A 26356-nucleotide genomic window follows, 5' to 3' on the forward strand; every position below is an offset into this window, starting at 1 on the left:
GCTTAGCTAAATATGTTACTTATACAGAAAATGAGTTTATAAAAGACTTCAAATGAATAGATAGATAGGTAGTAGATAGATAGATAGATAGATAGATAGATATGTTCTTGTTGAAAAACAGAAGAAAAACATGAATCCCCTGCACTTAAAATTGAGCTCTTGTGGGATTCAGTTTGACTTTTTTTTTTTTTTTCCAAGTACCTTCAAGCTGACCATGCATAAATATGGTTAGTTTTTTTTTTTTTTTTTTTTTTTTTGATATTAGAAAGAGGTGGAATTTGGAGTCCTATTCACAGCTTTGCTGCAAGCAGATAAATCACCTTCTAAGAGGATGCCAGTCTTAGGGTTTACTAAGTGCTGTAAAGAAGCATCAAGAGCAATGTTTTACTATGTTAACTGAAGACATATCAATGTAATGATCAGAAAACATGCTCTGAATTTGGTGGAAGAAAAAGGTGTTTTAGAGATTTATTTCGTATAGGACCTAGTAATTTGGAAGATTGTGACATGTTCACAACAAAATTATTCTCAGCACAACTAACTAGCTTGTGCAGGTTATATACATATAAGTTGGAATGGACTTAAATATTTATTAGCTGTGAGATCATAACTGCTCTTGTATCAGGTCTGGGAGTGCTAAAACAGTGTATGTATACTTGCAAACTGGTTGGTGTAGGGCTGGCCATATCAATTTTGTCTGAAATAGGCATTGAATTACTAGATGATGCGGAAAACGGAGCATTGAACTGAGACAGGAGCTGTGTGGTCTCCTGGAAAAGCCAGAGTCCTTAAGCTTATCACTGCCACAAGCCAAGTTTCTGCACCCACCATAAGGCACAGCTGTGTCCCCATTGGTCCCGGGAGCACTGCTCTGGGAGTGACCTGGCAGACAGTGGGGCCTTCAGCCTGCCTGCCAACATGCTCCTCCTCACCAGGCCTCAGCTTGCATTGCCTTCAATGTGATTTGAAATAAAGAAATGCATCTGCTTTTCTTTATTTGCCCTACCTTTGCTTCATTTCTTTTTCACTTATTTCTGCATCCTCTTATTTCTGTTCTAGTCCCTCTGGTGGTGTCCCCTGAAGGGACTTCTCAGGAAAAGCTCACAACAGGTAGAAGTGACGTTAAAGACAGAGCCATGACAGGAATTGAATACCTGTTCTTCCACAGGCAAAAAGTTTATGGTTTTTATCCCTGGTAGACTCCAAATATGTTAATCATGACTGCAATTAGATTTAATAAATCCCCAACTTTAGGTCTGTAGTAGTCTATGCTTCTTAACTCCCTCCTATGTTTACCTTCGGTTTTGCAAACAAATAAATGCACATAAAATCAATTCAGGGAGAGACAAAAAGATAGCCTGAATCTTTTGCTTGCCTCCTGAAGAGAGCATAAAATCATCCCTATGTATGTGTATATATATACACACGTAAGTGCATGTGCATGTAACATATATGTGGAATGGAAACCATCAGTCTCATCTAGATGAGGCTACATCAGAAATAGCGATAGTTATGTTCATCTTTGTAACCATGGCCATTGCTTGCTTTGACTTTCCTCCTCCCTCCCTCAGAGCTACATTTTAGGCTTCCTATGGTTTTTGCTGAGTTCACTAAGTCTTTCCATTGAGGTAAGCAAAAAAACAAGCCAAGTCTTGAAATTACTTTTCAAAGAAGTATATATAAAATAAAATCCTTTGTGGAATCAGAAAAATGTATGGGTGGGACCGTCTAGATTTTTATTCAGTGTTTCAGACACTTCAATGACATCATGTCCTAAAGCGTTCACTTTTATATATGCTGTATCCCTGTGACAGGGAGAATTCCAAAAAAGCTTTTCTTCTCTCCACTAAAATCATCCAGACAAGGCTTTTGCACCATTGATACATTCCTGATGTTTCATTTACAGACTGCACACATGCACTACATTACACGTCTCAGGAGTGATCCTGTCATTACACATTGGCAGTTGATGATTTAACTCTGACTGGCAAATTAAATTGTGATTGCCCAAAATAAATCTAATACATTACTTGGAGAGCAAGAAATGCATGACAGCCTGGCTGAGCATCCTTTAAAAGTAGGCATGGGACTTTTAAGCTACAGCATGTATGCATATAATACATACATATATATATATATAAGTATATAGCACATATACATATATATACGTATTTCATACATGCACAATAATTTCCAAGACAGCTACAAATTTCCACATGCATTAAACTATCTAAAAACATAGAAATAGGCAAGTCTAATAAGTGGAATTTTCTTAAATTATATTTGAACAATAAACAGCAAGAGTAATACTGCAAAGTACTGCTCTATTCTCATTTATATCTACAATAAAATTCTATGAACAGTTGTCTCCCAAAACATATCCCAATAAAATAAAATTTAAAAAAGGTAACACCCAGTGTACTATATTTTATACTCATAGTCAGTTCAAAAAAAAAAAAAAAAAAAAAAAAAGGAAAAAAAAAGTAAACAAAGAAAAGAGAAAAAGGACATCCCCACTCAGAGTTGCATATTTACATTCTTCAAACTGTAGCGGTGAAAAATAATTCTATTAAGTGCAGAACATTCCTAGTGTTGCAGTAGTGACATTTTTAATAAGTTCATTATGAAAACATTTCTTTTTGTCTTAACAGTGATGCATTCCATGACTACGTGAAAATTTTATTATCCCCTTCACTTGCAGCCAGTGGTTGAGTCTGGATTGAAAAGCTCCTTATATAAGGGAGGAAACAGTGTGTTCACTATATCTGGATGAGACTGTTTAAATACCTGTAGTTTCTCTCCGTGCAAGTTGCAAAGTGCAGTAATGGTTGGTATCTTGGCTATTAACTGTGAGACATTAAAATAAGAAGAAAAGGAACAGGGAGGAAATAAATTTAGTATAAATTACAGTTTCCAGAGTGAACTAATATAGTATCTTTTTGGTTAACTGGATGCAATATCCTGAACTCTATCAAAACTACCTACCCAGACCTTGTATAAGACCACTGTTCAAGTACCGTTAAAGGCTAAAAGCAATTGTCCTGGAAACTTGAGAGAAGTGCCAAAACAAAAAGTTTTGTTAAAGTTCCTTTAACAAGGAACCTTCTCTAGGGGTATTTTTGTTAAAGTGGTCCCACTCTTTCTAGGATACCAAATAAAGTAATTAATGGATAGAACAAAATATGAACTAAGAGGAAAGACAACACCAAGAAGAAGAGTGCAACAGCAATGCTTACTGTTGAATTACAGCAATGAAAGCATTTAGTGTGATGATTTTAATGTATATTAATGCAGTAATGGAGAAGTGGCTACAAAAAGAGACACATGACTGAGGAGTGCTTGGCTCCTTGTTTTAACAATTTACCTTTGTCAAAGTCTCATCATCAAGATGGTTCTTCTGGATCACATGCTGAAGTGCAAAGTATATTTTTTCCTGAAGCTTCTGGACCTTCCTTGGCTCTATTAACCAGGCTCTGTCTAAGAAAAAGGAAGGGAAGAGATAAGGCCAAGAAAAGCACAGATGTGGTACATGCTCATGGATGAACTCAGTGTCCCATGCTGGCAAGCATTCACAGCAATCATAATTCTCATGAGGAAGGACTGCATGATAATTAAAACATGGTTTCAGAAGCAAAGTATCTTAATCCATTAAAGGATCACTGGAGAGATTAATTAACACATTCTGAGTATACAGCAACACAATATTGGCTCTGCATTTGTTTGTGTGAACCAGCATGTTAGAGGGAAAAATGGGAGTAGAAATGAAATAAGATCCAAGCATTTTATTATACTTTGCTGGTAGTCACTGCTCTAACTTCGTATTGATTAGGTAAAAAAGATGTCATGTCATCTTAGTGTCTTAGTACATAAAGAATAAGCATATTAATCAAAACAGTCACATATTTGAAAATAATATAATTATCAAAAAAAAAAAAAAACAAAATGTATCTCATTATTTATTAGGCTAACTTTATGAGACCAAATATTATATTCTGTATAAAAAAATCTTCCTTCAAAAGAATTTATTTAATAATGCAAAGAATTATGAGCTCTTGCAAAATCTTGAAGTGCAAATTTCTCATTATTTAAAAATATTCTCTTTTTAAACAACACAAAATAAAGATTATATGGCAGAATAACAATTACAGTTATTTGGACTTGTACTGATCTCAAATCCCAAGTGTAGGAGATTAAAAAGAAAATCTATATTCTGTCAAGTCATAGCTTCTGGAAACAACCATACACAAAGTGAAGTAGCAGACCCCAAGACAATCTCCAAATGACTAATACTCTGTGTTCATAGAATCATAGAATCATAGAATAACCCGAGTTAGAAGGGACCCACTAGGATCATTGAGTCCAACTCCTGGCACCACATAGGTCTACCCAAAAATTCAGACCACATGACTAAGAGCACAGTCCAAACACTTCTTAAACTCTGGCAGGCTTGGTACCATGACTGTGTCTCTGGGGAGCCTGTTGCAGTGCGTGACAACTCTTTCAGTGAAGAAGCTCTTCCTGATACCCATTTACAGCACCTTCTGAGTTCCCACGCTGCAAATTTTTTTCTCCCTCTTTCACAATCCAGACTGATTCTTGGATCTATAGATTTTAGCTTTCCAGGAGGAAATAAGAAATTAAGTTTTGTCACAGGCACGAATCTTAATGTACAGGTGCAGGAAAATCCTTCTCCTTTTCAGAGCTCTTCTCCATACCTCCCCCAGTCACTAAAATAATCCATAGAAAGAATGTAAATCAAGAGACTGGAGCTGAAGAGTATTTCAGCACAGAAGAAGCAGGATTCTGTCATTTGTCTGACTGTCTGTGGAGAATACTCTATGAAAAGTGACCTTCACCAAATGTTCTGAAAAGAGACAAAACTAAGCCTCTAAATACTTAGCAGATAATCAGAAAAAGAAAAAAAAATGAAAAGGTTAGGGATCATGATCCTGGGAGATAAGCCAATGGATTCTGTACCACCAGTGGCCATAGAAACAGAATTGGCCAAGGGAACACACAGTATCTACACAAATAAACACATAGGAATATTTGGACTTTACAGTTTAGCTCCAAAATTTATGCTGTTGCAAAAACATACCTTTCAATAGTGTTAAATCAATGCCTATTGTGGCAGACTGGAAGTAGAAAGAATTATGAGAGCAATCCTTGAAGATGTATCTTTCTGCCAAAAGAATGAGCTTAAAAATAGACAGACTGTTGGACCACAAGCTTCATCATTTATCTGTCACAGAGCATGTTGTATATAATACAGTTCTTAAAATAATGACAAGAGCTAAGTGAAAATTTTACAATGGATATTAAGTTTGTCTCCCAAAATGTAGTTTCTACCAACTGAAAAACGTGCAAATTTTTGCAAGTTCCCCAGATACCTCTAATTATATTCTTAAAGTGTGGGAAAAAGTCAACAGATAAGTGGCTACCCATACAGAATATGAGAAGCACTTTTTCAACTCTTTCAGTGCTTTTCCTTGTGGGTTTTGGCAGCATCTGTATAAGAAAAACTTGAAGATGAACACTTGTCAAAGGAAGTGGATGTGTCAATAAATTAGTGGGTTGAATTACTGGTGAACCAGTGCTTTATTTGTTTACTTATGTTTGCAAGATAAAACACTTTATGGTGAAGAAAGTGGAACACATGGATTATTTCACTCTTCATTCATTCTCTGTTGCTTATTATATTTGAAAGAAAATAAATGGCAATTTTCAATGTCAATTCAATGTGTACTGATTTTTCTTGCCTCCCCATTCACAAACTTAGCAGCCCAGCTGAAAGGAGAATTATTTACACAGCTCAAACTTGCAGTCATTCTAACAAAGAGAGATTGCCTTCACACTTGCACATGATGCTTCAGCCCATTGTGTCATTTCTTGTTCAGTGACTAAAGATACAGATGCTTGCAGACTACAGCAAGAAATATTTAACAAGCATCACTTTTACTTTTTTTTTTTTTTTTTTTTTGGTTAAAAGAATAGGAGACATTGCATGTCAACTTGGACATGAAATGAGAAACTGCAGATTATTGAGGTATTTCATCAAGTACAACCAGTTTCAAACCTCAAGCTTGATTATGGTGAAAAAAACTTTGAATTACCTCCACTTATTTGTGTTACTTAGCAGAAGCTGCTATTCAAAAGACACCCAACTTTGACTAAAATGCTTTACTAGAATTAATGGAGAAATTTTACAACACATGCCTGCAATACCGCTGGCTCAAAGCCAGTGCTGAGTTGCTGGCTTTTTCAAACACTTAGTACAGCTGCAGATGTTTTAGAAGTAGAAATGAGTGTCAGTGATCTGCTGACAGAATGCATGAGATTTTGTTGCTTTCCAAAGTAAAGGGATGTATGAAGATCTGCAAACCTTTATCAGAATTTCGATTTCCATTGAATTCTTATCTATAGCTTCATAAATTACTTGATCAAAAGTCCATTAAAGTCAACAGGAAACTTTTAATTGCTTAATTAGTGTTTTTTTTTTTTTTTTTTTTTTTTTTTTCCCCAGACCTAAGGTGTACAATACTCAAAGATGCTGGAAGATTTCTGTGACCAGATTTTGTTAAATAAGGCTATAAATTGTTCTCATTTCCAGGATTACCTGGGAGACAGTAATATAACTTCTTTTCAATTTATCTAGAAATTATGTAACTGAATTTCTTTCTCCATGTGAGATACCCCAATCTGATCCAAAGTGCTTTGAAGTCAGCTTCCAAATAATCTTATTGCTTCTGTCTGTTCAGGAAACACCCTAAATATTAAAAAGGTCAAATATTCAGCCATCCCCATCCTACTTTTCCTAGCTTTATAATATGAAGTCAGCCTGAAATCATCTTCTGCTGTCTCTGTTAGTATATTACTGAGGAACTGTACAGCCTAGACTGCCACAGAATTTCCAGGTTGTCTTCAGCTTTGAATTGAGTCAGTCAGTTGACAGGTCACTAATGTTAAACAGGAACAAATGTTGCACATCTCTGTTATTCTCATAGGTTGGGTCTTTTTTGGGGAGAAAAGGGCTGGTGGAGAGGGACCCAATAAGGCACTGTGTCCCCTGTCCCAGAGGAAGCCAGGACATCTGGGAGGTGTCACACAGGCAGCTTTCACACCCATGTACAACTAGGACATGGCTGAGGAACACATGGTAATGGGGGCTCTCTGGAGGGTCATCTTTGAAACATCCTGATCTCACATCTAGCAGGCACTAGTTCAAACCTTTCACCTCCGAGCAGATGACTGCAAGAAGTGCTCAAAGGAAAAATAGGAGTAGAGTGCTTTCAGGAGGTGTCATTAATGAGAACAAACATGTTGATACCATCTGTGCTAGTCTAATTCTGCCTAATGTGATTTCCACCACAGATGTGCAAGACGGCAAAGTGACCTAGAAGAAGTCCTTAGGGAACAGGCTGGAAAAATGATTAATGGTGGAATTTTTTGAAAAGGCCTTTCAAGGGGTTACTCTTAGTGGGAACTGGAGGTCTGCCACACCTGAGGAATGTTTAAAATACCACACTAAACTGAGTTTGTCTTTGTGGAGTTACGTGAATATATGAAAAGAAATATTTTGCCCCTGGAATTATCACTTCTCACATGGACATAAATTCAGACAGGAACTCATGCAGATTTTTACTACTCATGTTCTTATCCCCATAGAAAAACCCAGTCATAACTAGGGACCTGCTCAGGGTCGTGAGATCTGAGTTCACTGAAAATCCTAAGAGGACCATGCCTTATCTTGGGTACCATATTTCTCTGTATGTATGCTGGAGAAATGCCAGCTGGCACTTCTTGTCTGCACAATCTTGCTCCTTGTCTATTACCATTATTCTCAGCAACTATGTCTCCCTCAAGTTCCAGTCTAATGAGATGGTCTTTGACTCAAATAGCAAATCTTTGCCTATAGATTAAGTTCAGGTGGAGAACAATTGATTCCCCCCTCCCCCATTTTCTTTCTTTCTTCCTTTCTTCCTTTCTTTCTTTCTTTCTTTCTTTCTTTCTTTCTTTCTTTCTTTCTTTCTTTCTTTCTTTCTTTCTTTCTTTCTTTCTTTCTTTCTCTTTCTTTCTTTCTTTCTTTCTTTCTTTCTTTCTTTCTTTCTTTCTTTCTTTCTTTCTTTCTTTCTTTCTTTCTTTCTTTCTTTTTCTTTCTTTCTTTTTCTTTCTTTCTTTCTTTCTCTTCCTTCCTTCCTTCCTTCCTTCCTTCCTTCCTTCCTTCCTTCCTTCCTTCCTTCCTTCCTTCCTTCCTTCCTTCCTTCCTTCCTTCCTTCCTTCCTTCCTTCCTTCCTTCCTTCCTTCCTTCCTTCCTTCCTTCCTTCCTTCCTTCCTTCCTTCCTCCCTTCCTCCCTTCCTCCCTTCCTCCCTTCCTCCCTTCCTCCCTTCCTCCCTTCCTCCCTTCCTCCCTTCCTTTCCTCCTTTCTTCCTAAATTATATATATAAATGGTATGTTACATAGTCTGCTTATCTGGATTTCTGTGATAGGGCCACCACATTTTTGATCTATTTCCAACACGTGTAATTGTTGGCAGTCTAACCAAAATACTGGGAGTTGTATTTGACTAATATAGGTATTCTTCCATTGAGTAATACACAACTTGATACATTTAATACACCTTAAACGGTTGTTCAAAAAAGTAGAAATAAAGGTGGACAAGGATGTTAAATACAGAATGAACAAACAAACAACTAAACTAAACAACAACAAAAAAAGAAGATTCATTCTGGTGTTTGGATTAAATAAATACCTGGTGATATCAGAACTGCAGATGAAAACAAGGCAATCTCCTCCTCAGTGAGCTGTAAGGAACATAAATTCTTTGCAAAGTCAAATGCTTCATTCACCAGATCATCAGAACCTACAGACCACAAAGGACAACATCAAGTTAGAAATGTATTAGCTTATATTTTTCCTTTTCATGTTTTTTTTTTTTTTTTTTTTTTTTTTTTTTTTTAAAAAAAAGCACAAATATCCCTACTTCTAAAACAACTACCTTTCGTCAGCTATTAAAATTCTACTTGCTCTGAAAATCAGCTACTTCATGTATCACTTAATCACCCAAAGAAGCACAAAAAATTATCAAGAATTAGGGGTATGACTTAGATGAACAACTTACAGAGATCTTAAAAAGGTGTTTTCTATTCCCAGCATGGAAAGAATTTTTATTTCTAATCAGACATAAAAACTAATGGGGGTGAATGACCAGTCCTAAATAACTTTCACTCATATTGTTTATTAATTAACAGTACAAAAATTTTTGAAAATTTGTGAAAATATCATAAGGACTAAAATACTTAAAACAGTGCAATTAACACACACATAAATGTTTATTCATGCAAGAAAGTGTTATATTTATTCATATGCAAGAAAAAATTATACCTATACAGTAATTTTTTGATATAAATTTTTGATATAAATTACTCTCCTTGAATGTGGTTCTGTTTGTGTCATTTTAAATTTGCTAATAATGTATCACTCTCATTGACTGACAAAGGACACACATTTAGCTATTAATGTTTTAGGTAGCCTTTAATATTATGTCAAGAAATGAAGCAATTGCTTTCACATATGAATCTAAGTAAGCTTAAATGTTTTCAGCAATACAGTATTTTAGACAAGTCCCTTTGTATATTTTATTGTGGTTCATCATTTTAGTCCCCTCCATGGTGTAATAAAGTGGCCTTCTGCAGGACACAATTAGTGGGAGGGATTTGATATGTCAAGCATAACTGACCTGTGATGTTAAACCATGCAGCTTTCACCATGAACTCATGCTTTATCAAAGCTTTAGATGGAAGAGTATGTCTGATGTCTCTGTCTGATAAAACCCTCATAGTGCTCCTTTCCTTTAGAGAAAAACACCCACTACCGCTGGCAACATTTTCAGTTCGACTGTAGAGATTTGGATATTTGAGGTTCAACGTTACTAAGGTTTTCAATGTGTGTCAGTATTTTCAGAAAGATAAAATCTGCTGTTATTTAGCTCTATGTAATTGGTTGAAAAGAAGATCAACATACCCAAGGCTTTAAACATTTGCATCCCTCCATACTTTCCTTCAAACAAAACAGTATTGTTGAGTGGGTTGAAGGCACGGCACATTCTCACCAAAACAACTTCCAAGCAGCCTATAGGACACAAGAGGGAAGAAAAGTACCACACATTACTGCAAAACATCAGAATACAGGAAATTTCAAGAAAATATTTAGGAAGATATCAATCATTAGAAACATCAACAGGCACAGAAAATCTTTGGAGCCACCTAGGTGATCTCTCTCTGAATATGGGAACCAATAGTTCTGTCTGATTTGATTATAGAAGATGAGTAATTTTTGGGCCAGCCTCACCATATTTTCTTTAGGCTTATTTTCTTCTTGCAGCAAATTGGTAACATAGGCTTAATCTGAATTTAGACCTGGAAAAATGAATGGAATAATAATTTTAAGCACCCTCTAACTAAATCCAAGTTTCCTGTAAGAGAAACTCTGAATTTGAGGATTCTTTTACAAACATGTTTTAGATTAAAAGGTCCAGATTTTCTAACTTCTGCTTGGCATTAACAGCAAAACAGAAAATAAAACCTGATGTGTTTATACATGCTGAAGCTAAACAGAGTTGTCTAACTGTATAGTCAAGCGCAACTATATCTTTTGCTTAAGGTACAATTGCGTTGCTAGTTTTGTCCATCAAATGAAAGAAATGACATGGGATGCACTGTCATTTGGAAACGTTTCAAAGTTAGTGTGAACTTAAAAAAATAAAATAAAAATGTTGTTATATGTCTCTCTTTTTCCAGGGACCTGCTCTGCTTCCCTTTCCTTTTGCACTTCTGCCCACCACCTTGGCCAAGTCCCACACTGGCCACAGACAGCACTAACCACATTGACTTTCAGATGAAGTGAACAGCTTTCTGTTGAAAAAGGAAGCACTTCTTATGCTTTAACAAGCTGTCTCACACCTCACTTTGTCACACCATTTTGTCCTTCTGAGTTTAGCGCTGTTGTTGTATAGTCAGAACAAAACTTGTCATGATTCTTAAGGAGAACAGAAATTACCACGTCCCATCTCAGGGAAGGGACCTGTCCCTTTCCTTCCACCTTGCCCTTATGTACACATATGCACACCCAGACATGCACAGAGAGCATGGCCAGAGCATGCCACCATAATCCGCTCTCATTTAGTTCCAAACCAACTGGCGCCAGCAGGGATTTACTCTCCTGCGCACTGGCTGGAGGGTATCTCTGTAGTCTCATTAAAAAGATTAGAAATGACCACAGAGGCATTCACTAATGACAAGTGGAGATTTTATGGGGTGGCAGAAGACTGACTCGACCAGCTCAATTCACAGGGTCCTTCCACTATATGTCAGGTTGGAGACCGCAGTTGTTGCAATGACAATGTGTGTGTGTGTATTTAATAACCACAACTGACTGTAGAGGGAAGGGGATCAGAAGACAGTAACATGATCAGTGGGGAAAACTACAGAAGGGTTAATGCAGCTAATGAAATAGTCTGAAAAGTAAGGTTCCATCAAAATTAAAATGACCTACAGAACAAGACAGCAGAGTACATTTCTAACGTACTGGGAGTAAAACCAGTCTCAAGCCTTTGGTATTTACCCACCTGACTTAAGGAGAAGAATTTGGTCATTCTGGCAGAGCTCCATGAAGCCTGTTATCCGCTTTGCAAACTCCACAACGTACTGGATAGCATGTGTGATCTGAATGGCACACTGTTGCCACAGAGCTTCTCTGGTCTTCCAGGAAAACACACATGGAAAAGCAAACCAATAAGTAATGGGCTTCGTCAGTGCATAGAGGACTTCAAGTGGCCTTGCAAGAAAGTCGTAGGACTGCCTCCCCAGTCAGAGCTAGTGGCATCTCTGCCTTTCAAGGTGCCTAACACTTTTTATTAGAATGTTGTTTTCACAAGTTGGTTGCCCAAGTAGTCTGAAATCTCTCTTTGCTTCTTCAGAGGGGGATAATGCATTGGCCAATATTAAAATATGATTTTAGTGTTGAATTTTGTGCAGGAGAGACAGTCAGTGGCACCAACAATGTAAATAACCCAGGATATTCCAAGGGAGGAAGTGGTGCAGTGCTATTCAGTCATCTGACAGAATATTTTTACTAGTTTGAAACTTAAAAAAATAAATCATTATAGTATCATTGCAATCTGAATACTGACTACCTGAGATTTTTGTCTCCTTGAAAACTACTTTCCTTGTGCATGCAAGTTGTGCAAATGCAAACCAATGTTCTTGGGTTGCATACAATAACTGTGCAAGTTAGTGTGTTTTTATTCCTGTTATTTCTTCTTAGCCCCATGGCTTTCCTAGAACAAGAAGGAGTCTCTTTGGATTCTTGCATGATCAGTTAATCTGCCAATTGATATCTCATTGCAGAAACATTCTTAGTGATACAGGCACAAGAGGCACAAGGAGCATGGCTTGACCTGTTAACTGGACTATATCTGAAGAGGTACCAGTAAGAAATATTCTGAACATGATCTGAGAATCACAAAGGCAGAAAAAAAATCCCAACAAACATGTAATGAGACCATTTTTCCAGCCACTTTTGAACAACTTCACTTTAAAGAGTGTTTTCAATTCATCACTGTTTGTTATCTATAAGTGACAGATATTTACTTTACTCACAGTGAAAATATTTATTATTCAGATAAAAAAGGGCTGTGCTTCTAACAACTATCAAAATGATAAGGAAACAAGTTAGGTTGTCTTATTTTCTGAAAACTCTTAAAATAGAGAGGGTCCAATCCTGATCACATGATGATCAACTGAATTTCTGCATAATGATTAAATACGTTGTAACAAACACTGGATAGAAATCTGGATTCTGTGACCATGTCTGAGCTTTAACTTAAAATTTATCCCAACCTGCTAGAAAGCTACTCCTTCTATTTATGAAATGTCACTCTACTTTTAGTGACCAGGCTCCTGAAAGATATTTAAAAGCCTATTTTCACCTGTATGAAACTCATCAGCTTTCCTTGCCAAATATGTTACAATAACAATTATATTAACATTGTTATATTAACAATTTCAGTTCACAGGGAACAGAAGAAAAAGCATATTACAGGGTTGTACCTTGCTCTGATAAACTTTAATTTCTTCATATGTGTGGGTCTGCCATGCTAGCTGGTGTAGTTCCTCCATTGTGTATTGGCATGTCTCCAAATGAGATTTAATGATATTCTGTGCAATTCGATCTGAGGGGAATAAAAAGTAGCTCATATGAAACACTCTGGTGAACAGTGAATTGCAATAACAAAATGTTGAAAATATTAAGGTTTTTGGAAAATGCAGATTTTCAAAAAATAAAAATCAAAGTCTTTTCTTTCCAGTGATACTTTTATCTCACTCTCTTTTAAAATATTTCTGAAGACGTCTTCTGTGAAATATTTCAGTATTCAGTCCAAAACCAAAGGATGCTTCATAAATTAAGAATGCTTTTGGATGTATATATGGAAATAACAATGGATCTTATGAAATTATTTTAATTCTTTCATTCTGTAAGTTATGATGATGATGACAATGATGACAATTACTATTATTATTATTAATGTGTTCAAATAAATGTTTGGAGACTCTGGTTTGCTGATCATTTCTGTTTACCCAAAGCCTGCACAGCTGCCCACACCTGGCTACTCAGTCCTGACATAGGCATTTGCATTACTTGGGGATTACTTACATCAGAGAAACAGGAAAATTGTCTCATTTTTCTCCAGTTAGGTTTTAGCTGAATTGATTTGTGAATTAGCAGAATGGACATGAACATGGAGACTGTTGCTAGCAAGGTGTGAAAGCTGCAATGAGCAGCCTGAGTTTTAGGAGGAGAGAGGCTGGGGAATAGCTCTCACACTGTAACAGCACATGATTAAGTTACATTAAAGTTATTCTGAAATCACAGCTTTAGACATTACTGCATAGCATGGAGTGCAGGATGCAAGGGGGAAGCATTCATTGCTGACCTGAGAAACCCATAAAATTAACAGTAAACTTCTCAAGGAAGCATTTGAAAGCCACTTGAATGGATTAAAAATATTCCCACCCCCCAAAAAAAATAAAATCCAACATGAATTCATTAGCACTGGAAGTTGAAATGTCTTGATAAAGCATGCTCTAGAAACGCGATCATTTCTTATCTTGCAGCTTTGAGACCTATATAGCTAACGTAGCTCAGTGCCTTATCCTGAAGACATTGTTTAAGCTAAATGCCATTTAAGCAAAGTAAAAGGTGGGAGAAAAAGAACAACCCTGATCTGAAATAGTCATTTCAAAGCCTGCACTTATCAGAAAACATGGGAAATAAAAAGAACTCGGAATGTCATCATTTACTCATCCACATCCTCAACACTTTCTTAGAGTGGGTGGATCTGTTGTTTTGGAGTCCCAAAATAAGACTGTTGCTTTGGACAAATGTTATCTGAATTTAAAAACACCAGTAATAAGGAAAGCTGAAAAATGATTGTAAACATATATATGCTGTCTGCAATCACTACTATAGGAGTATGAATTAAAGGAGATTTTTCTATATTACTGTCACAGTTGATAAGCTGAGAGTTAATGGAAGGGTGCTGAAGAAAACACAAAAGAGTTACAAGTTTTTGTACAAAAAGAGAGTATTTTCTCTATTGAATCTTTAGATAATAATTTAACAGATAATGCTGCCTCTAGGTTTCCTGGTGGAAGAGCTGAGTAGTGTAAAGATAACTAAAAGTGTATATTAGTAAGTACAGGAATCTATCATTCTTCCATGGAAGCATACAAGTCTTACCCCATGGTAGTAAGTCAATGTTGTATTTTGTAGTAAAAACCTTACAGATAAATGGACATGTCAGAATAAATTGAACAATAATTAAAAAAAAATGTTGTATAAACACTATATTTCAGATTTTTACTCCTCATACTGTTCAATTTAACGTATGTTTAAAAAAAAAAATCAGCTTTCTGGAAAAATCATAAACTACAGTAAGTATGACTGTAGCAGTTTAGCTCAAGGTATAAATTTTGTATCTTATGTTCCAGAAAGTATTTAACCAGAAGGAACTGAAGTATGGTTAGAACATTTAAACCTTGTATCTAAAACACCAATTAAATAAATATAGTTTAAACTTGTATTACACATTCCCAATCTGAAAAGTGAAGAATTTTGCTCTCTATAACTACTGAGTGGTCTTTCTGTTTCTTGTGCTTTCTAGCTCATCTCCCCTAGCCTCAGCATTTGTTACACTAGGCTGGAACTATTCATGTTCTTGACAAAAGAAAATACTTGCAATATCAAATACTTTATATGCAGTATAAATACTGCATAGCCAGATTTTGAATCAGATAAGTCTGGCCTGATTGTTGGCCCGATGTGAATCTGAAGATAAGATCCTTTCATTTCACTGACCTGGAAATGTATTTAATCATCAGTTCTATATCACTGCAAAGACTCCCAGCCCCAGTCTTTTTCCTACCATTTACATATTTAACTTAGGATCAAAGATCTGAGTAGCAATTCATGAACCTTCAAGGTTTTGTAGGGATGGCATCCTGTGTTTTAGTTCTATACATTTTTTCCTTATGTACTTACGTTGAGCTGACAATAAAAAAACATTTAGATGTATGAAGGCCTAGGGCAATTGCAGCAAGCAGCAGTTCCAAATCCTGACATCCAAAGAGGAACCAGGTGCAAGAAAGATTTGAAACTCTTGGGCTGCAGGCTAGGCAAGGCTGAGTGCATGAAGGAAAGGGTATGCTGGGTCTCAGGGGAAGATGGGACGTATTTTGTGTAAGCAGCAGAGGAGGCTGCTTGCTTACACTCAGTGCTGGAGTCTCTGGGAGGTGCTTTATGCAGATATAGCAGATACATGGGGTGTGCATTGCTGACATGGTTCAAAAAAACAAAAGAATTATAAGCTTATCTTGGCTTCTCAGAGGGTTCAGCAACAGAAGATGCAATGCAGGCAGAGCAAAGAATATTACTCTCAAAGGGATTTCAAAGAGCATAGCCTTCCCCCTCCCCCCCCTATTTTTTTTTCCCTATGCCATTTTCAGATCTGAGTTCTTTTCACTTATGTAAATCAGCACATATCTCTGCAAATCCCATGCAGAAAGAAGACCTTAAATCCTTGGGAATAATGTAATGACATCTAATGTAAACCTGTCCTGATATATGGCATGGGTATTGTGCGAAATCCAAAACATGACACATTACTGGGAGGAGACCTAGCAGCTCTTGAGTATTGTTGGCAACTGAGTTCATTCAAAGAATGGAACAGTGAGGAAGGAAAGCAGCTTTCTACAGAGAGCTGTTGCCTTAATGCAGAGGCCATGGCCTCAGCCCCCTGGAGGTACCCTTCTGGGGGAATAGTCAACAGATATGTCCCTCCTGTTCTCCAGACTAGAAGCTTCTACCACAGTTTCTCCACACAACAGGTCTTGACTTAAGTCAATTTTATTATTTTCATTTTCATTTCATTTTGTTGTCTGCTATCTTAAGGCAGAGTTTCCAAGGGTTCCCTCACACCAGGAAGCTGCACAGACACAACTATAACTAAGAATCCTTTTTGGTTGGGTTGCAAGGACTATGAAAGACAGCACAATTCTTGTGACCTCAATATGAACTATATTCCCCTTTAAAATGTTCTCAGTCTCCGTTTTACATAGATTACATCAGGTTTGCAACATTTGCTTATGACAAGACAAGCGAAAGAGATGATGCTGATTCTTTATATTTGAGAATCAAAGTTTGAAGCATTTTCTTTTGCAAGGAACACCTGCAAGTGTTGAGTGAAAATTAATAACTTCAGCCAAAAGCAATCACTAAGCCTGCATGACAGTATACCATCAACATTAACAATAACTACAGTTGTAAACTGCATGATTATTGAAGCTTATTGCCATAATATGTAAACACAGATGTACACTAGGTGTTTTATTATTCCCCTTTTGTATGCATACTGGGTTTATTATATTAGGGTTCTATCTCCTCTCATGCAACATGATCACTTGATACTGAATGACACCCTTTAGGGATCTGAGAGCCACAGCATATCCTGGCAGACTGACTCTGGCTGGGAAACATGGACCACAGAAAATGTATTTCCCAGCATATATTGGAAGCATTTCCATTTTATTTTCCATTTATTTTAGTTATAAATTTGAAGAATTTTTAGTATTGTTATTCTGACTTTTTTTTTTTCATAGAAAACTGTCTATTTTTGTGCAAATACTGTTTCATTACAAAAAGTCTCCAGTAAGAAGTATTTGCTTCCAGACTTGTAAGCTAGAAACAACATAGTCTATCAAGTAAATAGTTATTAGTTGTAACCAATATGAGGTCTTGAAAAATCAGAAATATTCAGGCAAGCTATATCTTGGAATGATCAGTTATATCTTATTTCTGTCCCATATATGCCTGCCTAGTTTTCTGTAAATACCCACTATATTAGCCGTTAAGTCTCATTCATTCTTTTTCATTCTGAAAAAAAAATAGACATTTTTGGTTCATCATGACTCTGAATTTCAAAAGATTTAATATCAAATCACACCAGAGCAGTCTGTGTGGTAAACATCTATATTAAACTAAATTAAATAATAATAATAATAATAATAAAATTACAAGTGGTGTCTTAACAAGATCTTTAAAGAAAGCTGATTTTATAGATTCATCATCTGGATTATAGAAATGCCTGCCAGCAGGACTGGTTTCTCAGAACAGGAGAATTAACATGTCCAGCTTTCACAGAATTCTCCAAAATAACTGGAGAGACAAGAATTTAGTTTTAGCATACAGCTCAAACCTCCAGAGAGATGTGTCCACCAGATCCCAACCCTGCCCTGATAAAAACACTGCAGAAGAGGGAAAACATGCTTGAGATGTTTCAAACATTCTCTAAAACCTGTTGATTAATGAGAAAAATAGGAAAACTGTATTCTTCCCCAAACAGTCAAGTGGGCAGGCAATAATTTGGGACAGCTCCAGAAGAATTGTGGAAGAGGCCAGGACAGGGTGAGCTGCAGGGCTGAGTAAGCTGTGGAGGTGTTCCCCTACGGCAATGCTGATGGGGCACTGAAAGGTGCTGGGCAGGCAGGAGGGTGGGTGGATGTGTAGATACAGGCATTTACTGAGAGACAGGCCCACACCATGGAGAAGACATCAAAACTTTTGTTTAGATTCTCCTCATGTGACAAGATCTTGACAACAGCAGCCTGTGCTTTTTAACAGCCCTACTGCAAGTCATACCTCTATTACATGTCTCCGATGCCAAAGCTAGTTCCTGAAAGCCTTGCCAAAGATTATGGTAAGATAGATGGGGGAAAAAGTAACAGAAAATGAAACTTAAATCAGAAGAATCAATTTAAGAAAGAAAGACAAGGAAGAAATAACTTGAACAATGCTGTAATCCAGTGTGTAGGAGAAATCAGCAGCACTCAGTGAGACACAGAAAGGATGGTGGACAATGAATTAATTGGGACTTTGCAATACAGCACTGTAAAATAAAGTAAAATATGCAGAAGAAGATGCTCAAAATAAGATGAAAATCATACATCAGGAAGCTGAAAGATTATCTGTCAAAAAAGATTTGTTCTAATTCAGAAAAACAGTTGTGGATTTCTTGAAAGAAATACTTTGTATATGCATGTAATTCTATGGTCTGTGAAATGTGACTGATCAGACAAGATTGCCTCAAAGCTTGTGACCTGATGAAGCAACAAAAACATGAAAGAAAGATGTATACATGTACTGTGAGTAAAACAAAGGCTGTACAATATGCAGAGGAGACTGGTGACAGAATAAAAATCTAGAGAACATGCTCCTGGGTTGGCAGCTTGATGGAAGCAAATTAGCCTATTAAAGCCAATACCTGAAAGAGGTCATGTGCAAATATTGATGGGAACAGTCCCAGAGCATAATGATGGATCTAACTGACACTAAAAGAATTATATTAAGCTATTAGGGAAAAGCAGCATCTCAACAGTGAAATGTGGAATATAGCACATAGCCAAGATATGGAGGAAGAAGACCATGAGAGATCAATGTTGCTCTAGCAAAAGAAACAGCTTTTAAATTTGGTCTGGTCTACCTAAAACTACAGGGACAAGAAAAATGTTTGATTCTGGAAGACTGGCCTAGTGCAATAAGCTGCAGCATCATTAGTGCAGTAAATCCATCCTGGTTTCTTATGGACGCATCACTTGCCCTTCCTCCTGTGTTCAGCTGGGTAAGAGGCCTCAAGTGTGTACATGGTGCCTGTCTACACAGGCTGACTGGCCAGCAGGCCAACACCTTCTGGGGTGGACACAGGCCTGACCATGGCTTTTCTCCTTCCCTGAGAAGGTCTGTCTTTGTCAACAGCTGAGTAATCTCTTTTGCAAAAGTTTGTGGGAATGTAAATTTCTGAGACCACTGACTGCCTTTGCTGAGGATGAACAGGAGTTAAAGAAGTACTGGGTGTGAGAAAGTTAAAGAAGTATTGGGTGATACAAATACTTGACAGTTCCTTCCTTCCTTCCTTCCTTCCTTCCTTCCTTCCTTCCTTCCTTCCTTCCTTCCTTCCTTCCTTCCTTCCTTCCTTCCTTCCTTCCTTCCTTCCTTCCTTCCTTCCTTCCTTCCTTCCTTCCTTCCTTCCTTCCTTCCTTCCTTCCTTCCTTCCTTCCTTCCTTCCTTCCTTCCTTCCTTTTCCCTACCTCCCTCCTTTCTTTTTCTTCTGTCGTGGTTTAACCCGGCCGGCAGCTAAACACCACAAAGCCGTTCGCTCACCCTCCCCCCTTCCTCTCTGGGATGGGGGAGAGAAATGGAAAGTGAAGCCCATGAGATGAGATAAAGACAGTTTAATAAGACAGGAAAATAATAATAATAATAATAATAATACAATGATGATAATAGTACTACTAGTACTAATGTGTACAAACAAGTGATGCACAATGCAATTGCTCACCACCCACTGACCGATGCCCAGCCTAATCCCGAGCAGTCCGGCCCCCTCCCCCAGCTAGCCACCCCTATATATTGTTTAGCATGACTTCAGATGGTATGGAATACCCCTTTGGCTAGTTTGGGTCAGCTGTCCTGGTCTGTCCTCTCCCAGCTCTTACTGCATCCCCAGCCTGCCCGTTGGCAGGACAGAGCAAGAAGCTGAGATGTCCTTGGCGTAGTATAAGCACTGCTCTGCAACAATTAAAACATCGGGGTGTTATCAGAACTCTTCTCATCCTAAGCCTAAACATAGCATTCTACCAGCTACTAGGAAGAAAATTAACTCTGTTCTAACTGAAACCAGGATATCTTCGTTCCTTTTCTTCCTTTCTTCCTACATTTCTTGTTTTAGGTTTCAGTAGACACCTCACAATAGGTACTCTCCAAAGGTTGTGACAGCTCAAGCATGAATTGCACCAACGGGTTAGGAGCTGTTTAAATCTGAACTACATACAGAAAACTGAACATCGCAACCTAGATAATATAAATCAGCCTAGTGCAGACCTGCAGTGGTCTTTCATCAGCTGATGAGTCAGTCCTGTCTTTTTCAGACATTTCCTTGTAATATCTGGAGATATTCAACTGCAATGCCTAGGAAAAACTCCAGCTTGAAGTCAAGTTCAGTGCTGGTGGTTATAGGTCTAGTAACTCCAAACATTGCACGCAATATTCACCAGCTGTGAATTTGGCCTGCTAAGTGGAAATTATCCACAGGATTCAGCAGTGTCTGTTTTCTACAGGCTCTTTAGTTCTTTCATTTGTCTGTCTTTTCTCATGAGAAATCCTAGGTTTTCTCAGCATTCCCTTCTTTTGCACTGGGAACTGAAGAACTTTGAAGTGTGCCTCCTAAAACACTGATAATCATCCTCAATTAAAATGAATAATGAATTTTTAATTTGCCACTTACCCTTAGGATCCAGTTGAATAGCTAAGAGCTCATCTCAGTTTATATCCTAAGTTGAGCTCTCACAGGGATCCACTTTGAATTAATGCTGCAATAACACCACAGCTTTGGCTGGCTGCTATAAGCATGCATATCAGTTCTTAAAACTATCAAAACTCCTGCTATACATTCTAAATAAAATCTCCATTATAATACTCAAAATAATGGCAGGGTAATACCAAATTAACATTTTTCTGTGTTCTAATTCAAGGGAACTATGACCGTAAATGTAAAAATTTGTGAACAGGTTTCATTACATAGATTACCTCAAGAAATTCTGAAGAAATTCTATGGCAGTAGAGGCAGTGATTCAGGCAATAAAGAAAAGATGTGTCCTGTAGTGGCTGTCCAACATGAATATTGCATCCTTCCATCTGTTTTTACAAATGGGCTGGCTGAAAATTCTTTTTTATTTTATTTTATTTTATTTTATTTTATTTTATTTTATTTTATTTTATTTTATTTTATTTTATTTTATTTTATTTTATTTTATTTTATTTTATTTTATTTTATTTTATTTTATATTTTTAATATATTTTTAATAGAAAAATAGAAACAATTTTTCCGAAATGTGGTTCCAAAAAACAAATTAATGTTTTTATCTGTCCCTGGTTTTCTCAATAGCATAATGCATAAAGGGAAAATAAATAAATAATAATAAAAAGCTAATCAATTACAAGAAATGACAATACAGTTGAATAAAGTCCTAATTCAAAGGAACTTAGAGGATGGACCCAGAATTCAGTTAAAACCTAGAGGATTTATAAATGCTTAAAGGTCTCCACTTAATAATTCTTTCCCTGGATCTCTGCCAATTTAGTCAAAAACGTATATTTTATACTAATTAGAAATCATTTTGCTGGCAGCAAAAGCACAAACCAAGGCAATGGCTAGAGATTACGGGACATGGGCTCTACAGGCACCATATAATTATCACAAATTCATTGAGATGAACTGTTTCCTAACTTCTTGAAACACAGATTACACAATTGTATTACAATTGAGACTGTTCCAAAGCAAGAATGTGGTTTCATTTATTACAATTAAGCAAACATTGTTAGAATGGACATTGTTCACTATGAAACCTAGAAATATGCATGGAACACTTGGAATATTAAAACTCTTAAACTACAGTTGTAAGGCTTTGACCTGTAAGTCTTCAAAAGATTGGGAGAGTTTAGGAATACATTTGAGCATTTTTTTCTCTGACACAGGTTTCTATTCATTTTTTTTTTTTTTAAAGATTTTATACTATTTAGGTGTAGAACTGCTTTAAAAAGCAATAACAAAGCATTCTACAGTAGTTCTATTTTCCCATAGTATGACACCTGCATTGTAGTGTCACTGTATAGAGTCAGAAATTGAAACAATTTGATCGTCATAAACAATCCCAGTGATTTCACCTATTCTGATGCTCATTTGTCTGAATTTTAGTCTCATTGCACTGCAACTTTGCAATAAACACATGCTTGTTCCTCACTGTGTTTCAATCCAACATTTTCCTCATATGTTTCCACTCCTGTACAAAAATAGTGGTGCTGCTCTTTGAAACGAACTATCAAAAATGAATGGACTAATGAAAGGTATAGGTCTCAACCGAGCTGGGAAAAACATCATAAACTACATAATGCACATTATTCATAAATATAAAAGGGATAGTAGTGAAATGCATGATATGATGAATGAAATCTACCACACAGAATGCATGTGGTGTACAAAAGTCAACTATGGCAATGGAAAATAACACTTTAGACGTTGCATGTGTACTGGGAAACAAAACAAAACAACAACAACAAAATAAAACAAAGCTTTCTGTGTTTTTCTTGTGGCTGGAGGTTAGAGAAGAATCAAACAATGTTGTATGCGATGAAAAAGAAATACATTACAGCCCCCACATTTAGCTCTTTGAAAAGCACAGGGTACATATGCATATTGTCAGTACTGAACTTTCCAGAAAAATCATGCACGAATATCAGCATTGACACTGAGGTAAAGGGGTTGTCCGGATGAGGAGGTAAGCAATTTTTCACTACTAATTCAACACACGTGACTTTTGGAGATAATATGATACTTCTATATACTACAGTGATTCCTAACTCTTCACTGTTTTGCCCCATTGATTCTCATCTGCAGTGCTGTCTTTGCTGCCTCAGAGGTTGTGTGTAAGACACAACTTTGCAAGGCACCATACGGCACCATACATCACATGCCACATACCCTCCATGCTCTGTTCCAGCCTTCTTCTTCTGAGGGTTTCTTAGAGAAAGCCAGTTACCATTTCTTCTGCTGACACTGCGACACAATACAATATAATACAGTTCAGCAGGGAATCAGCTGAACAGATATTTCTATGACTGACAGCTATAGCACACCTCAGTACTTATTATACCGCTAGCTTTAGGTTGATCTTTTTGTGTGATTTATAATATGATAATATTCACCGTACAGTGCTATTTCTGAAAAGATTATCATGATATATGGTAATATATGGGATGCATGATATGTTATTTTACATATTTTGACTGCTACAAATGGTTGCTTTCTAACTGCTTTTTGGATTCTCAATAGAATGAACACATTCTGTCAAGTTTGCTTATATAAGAAAATATATCTTTTGAGAAAAAGAGGAATTTTATGTACTTGTTTTAATGGATTAGAAATATTCCCACTTTAAAGATATATATTATCATGCTTTGGAATGTAAGCTATAGATTAATTTGTTTTAAATAATGTTTAATATATTTTTAATTCATTTGTACAATGGTCTGAAAAGCAGGTCAAACAGAACCAAACAACACAAAATATTCCCTATTCTCAATCTCAGCTAAAGATATAATTGATTTTAGGAATTTAAATACTTGAAGCAGTGGTTTATGTTTTTCAAATAGTCATAGCTGCAATTAAGATGGACCTCGTTCTCTTTGGTGCTGCACAGTCAGTAGACATTTTTCATTTCTTGAAAATATGCATCATTTTCCAGAAATTATTTAACTATATGTAACCAGAAATCTTGAGTATTCCTACCAACAACAATTATCCTCATAAAGGGCAATATTTAAAGTGGCATTTTCTGCAACATCTATAGTGCATGATCTGTAATGTAATCAGACTCCATTTAGAAACAATGTCAATGGACATTATTGGTAAAATTAATGTGGCTCTTTTAGTTGGCTAGCATTTGACATATAAATTGAACTAATTGGAAGAGAATTTTTTCCTTCTCTGAAAGAGAAAAAGGATTTCACTTTCAGAAATATCAAAACAAACAAACAAACGAACAAACAAACAAAAAAGCACAATCCAAAAATAACAAACAAAACACCCAAACCCTTTATAATTTACAGGAAAATTGTCTCTAGCATACAATTTTAGTCTATCTATTGCATTTTTAAATAGTTTTAGGTTAATTGCTTAATTGTATAAATTTGAACTTAGTATAGTTAAAAAAGCACATTGCATTCTGCTTATTAAACTGCTGTAATTTGCATTAAATGCGGCTGAAAATGACTTCTATAACTGATATGAGACAGATCTGAAGTCCACTGCAGATACAGTGAGGCAAAGTGGATGTTCAGTGACTTGAAAGCCACGGGGTGAATTTTTGTTTTCTAAATCTACATCAAGAGTTATAACACAAACTCTGCTCTCTCTGTCTTCTTAAGTCAGTAAGAGCTAAAATATGTATTTAGTAAAGTATAAGAACATGATCATTTATTTGCTAACATTTGGATCATTTAAACTATCAGTGTGAGAAATACATATTCAATACAGCCTATATATAGATCTATAATTAGTCTGGTTTTGATCTGTAAATTGTCATTTGTAAATATGTAAATTTACAAATAAAGATTACTAATCTGGAAAAGATAAAACTAGAGAAAACTACAAACTTTCAAAAATATTTCAAAAATTCTGACAATTTTATGGCATTTTTGTTGGCCAAATTTATTTCTAAATATTTAAAATTCAGAACCTGCAATTATATATATATATATAGCTATTTTCATTTTAACATCAGCTCAGCTAGAATTTTTCTGCATCATAATATTTTAATTTATTCCTCCACCCTTCTGTCCATTTCAGATGAAGTGGAAATGTTTCCTAGCTGAGCTAAGCTGTCAAATTAGTTTTGAATCTTGCCATTCCCCATTTTCTTCTTTAATGTACTAGAAGTGGAAAAGATTACTTAATTACCTTAAAAAATTAACAGAAGAGGGGGTTCTAAGCTTTATTACATTAACTGAAATGAGCACAACACTGAAATATTAATTTATTCTGATTGTTACCTTTAAATAGGTAATGATGATTAGAAATAGTGCCCTAAGGGTATCTGCATGGAAATGCTCATGCTGCACATTTTTAACTGCTCACTAGATGGCAACATCGCTCTGCTGAAATACAGCTGTAAGGCTGTACACATCTGCACACATCTGCCCTGCAAAATTTGACTACGACCTTGGTAGAAGAGATATTAAAACATGGCTTAGAAAAAGAGGTGAAGAAATATTATGCAGGACTACATTTACACAGCCTTTTTGTTTTACTATGTAGTGGTCCATGGGCTTGAAACGAAGCTACAGACAAAAGAGAACATCAACACAGCTGTTGTTAATGTCGCCTTAGGTATGGGCTTTAATTTAGAGAGTTCATTGCATTTTGAATCATCTGATCTATACAATAACCTTTGAAATAACATCTAAGTGATAAGTATACATTCTGTAGACAGTCCATTAATTTTTGATTTGGCACAGAGAGCAAGGCTTGGAGGTACAGTTAAGGGAGTTAAAGAATTAACAACAACAGCAACAAGGAAGGAAGGGAGCGAGGGAGGGAGGGAGGGAGGAAGGAAGGAAGGAAGGAAGGAAGGAAGGAAGGAAGGAAGGAAGGAAGGAAGGAAGGAAGGAAGGAAGGAAGGGAGGGAGGGAGGGAGGGAGGGAGGAAGGAAGACCAAACAAGGCTTTAAGAAAGTAAAGCCTGGTAGTCTCATCTGTCATCAAGGCAAGGAAACTTTTCCATTAACTTCTACACACCAAGGCCTTAAGGACACATTTTGTGAGGAAAATGCAGTGCTGTTTTGTAACAGATAACGTTATGCACATACATTGAAACAAGATGGTCTTTAATTTGACCAAGTTTAAAAATAAGCCTTTAATATCACACTTGGGCACAAGCATTACTATATTTTCTCTGGAGCTGCAATGGTCAGGAAACAGAGCTGCTTTTTCCCTTAAAGAGTTTCCATGCACAGGCTGATCTTTGCCTCTCTCTCTCTGTGAGGAGAAGGACATTCTATGTACAACGAAATACTTGGTTTCAACACAGAGGCAGATTGGACCTGAGTTTGAGCTTCTACCACAGCAGGAGAAAATTCTGCCTTCCCAGACCTACAGATATAAGGGACACACAGTACCATGAACCCCTGGGAC

General features: G+C 36.5%; 1 protein-coding gene across 1 annotated transcript in view; it reads right to left on the minus strand.

Moving 5' to 3' along the window:
• Window positions 1-228: 228 nt before the first annotated feature.
• RORB (RAR related orphan receptor B) overlaps window positions 229-26356 on the minus strand; it is a 146217-nt gene continuing 120089 nt past the window's right edge. The window contains exons 5-10 of the mRNA XM_084503842.1: window positions 13108-13229; window positions 11625-11757; window positions 10022-10129; window positions 8751-8861; window positions 3365-3477; window positions 229-2847 (exon numbers count right to left, since the gene is read on the minus strand). Of these exons, the coding sequence (XP_084359968.1) occupies window positions 2692-2847; window positions 3365-3477; window positions 8751-8861; window positions 10022-10129; window positions 11625-11757; window positions 13108-13229 (743 nt within the window). The 3' untranslated portion in view covers window positions 229-2691. The remainder of the gene's footprint in view (window positions 2848-3364; window positions 3478-8750; window positions 8862-10021; window positions 10130-11624; window positions 11758-13107; window positions 13230-26356) is intronic.

Source organism: Aythya ferina, assembly GCF_964211825.1.
Source record: "Aythya ferina genome assembly, chromosome: Z".
NCBI lineage: Eukaryota > Metazoa > Chordata > Aves > Anseriformes > Anatidae > Aythya > Aythya ferina.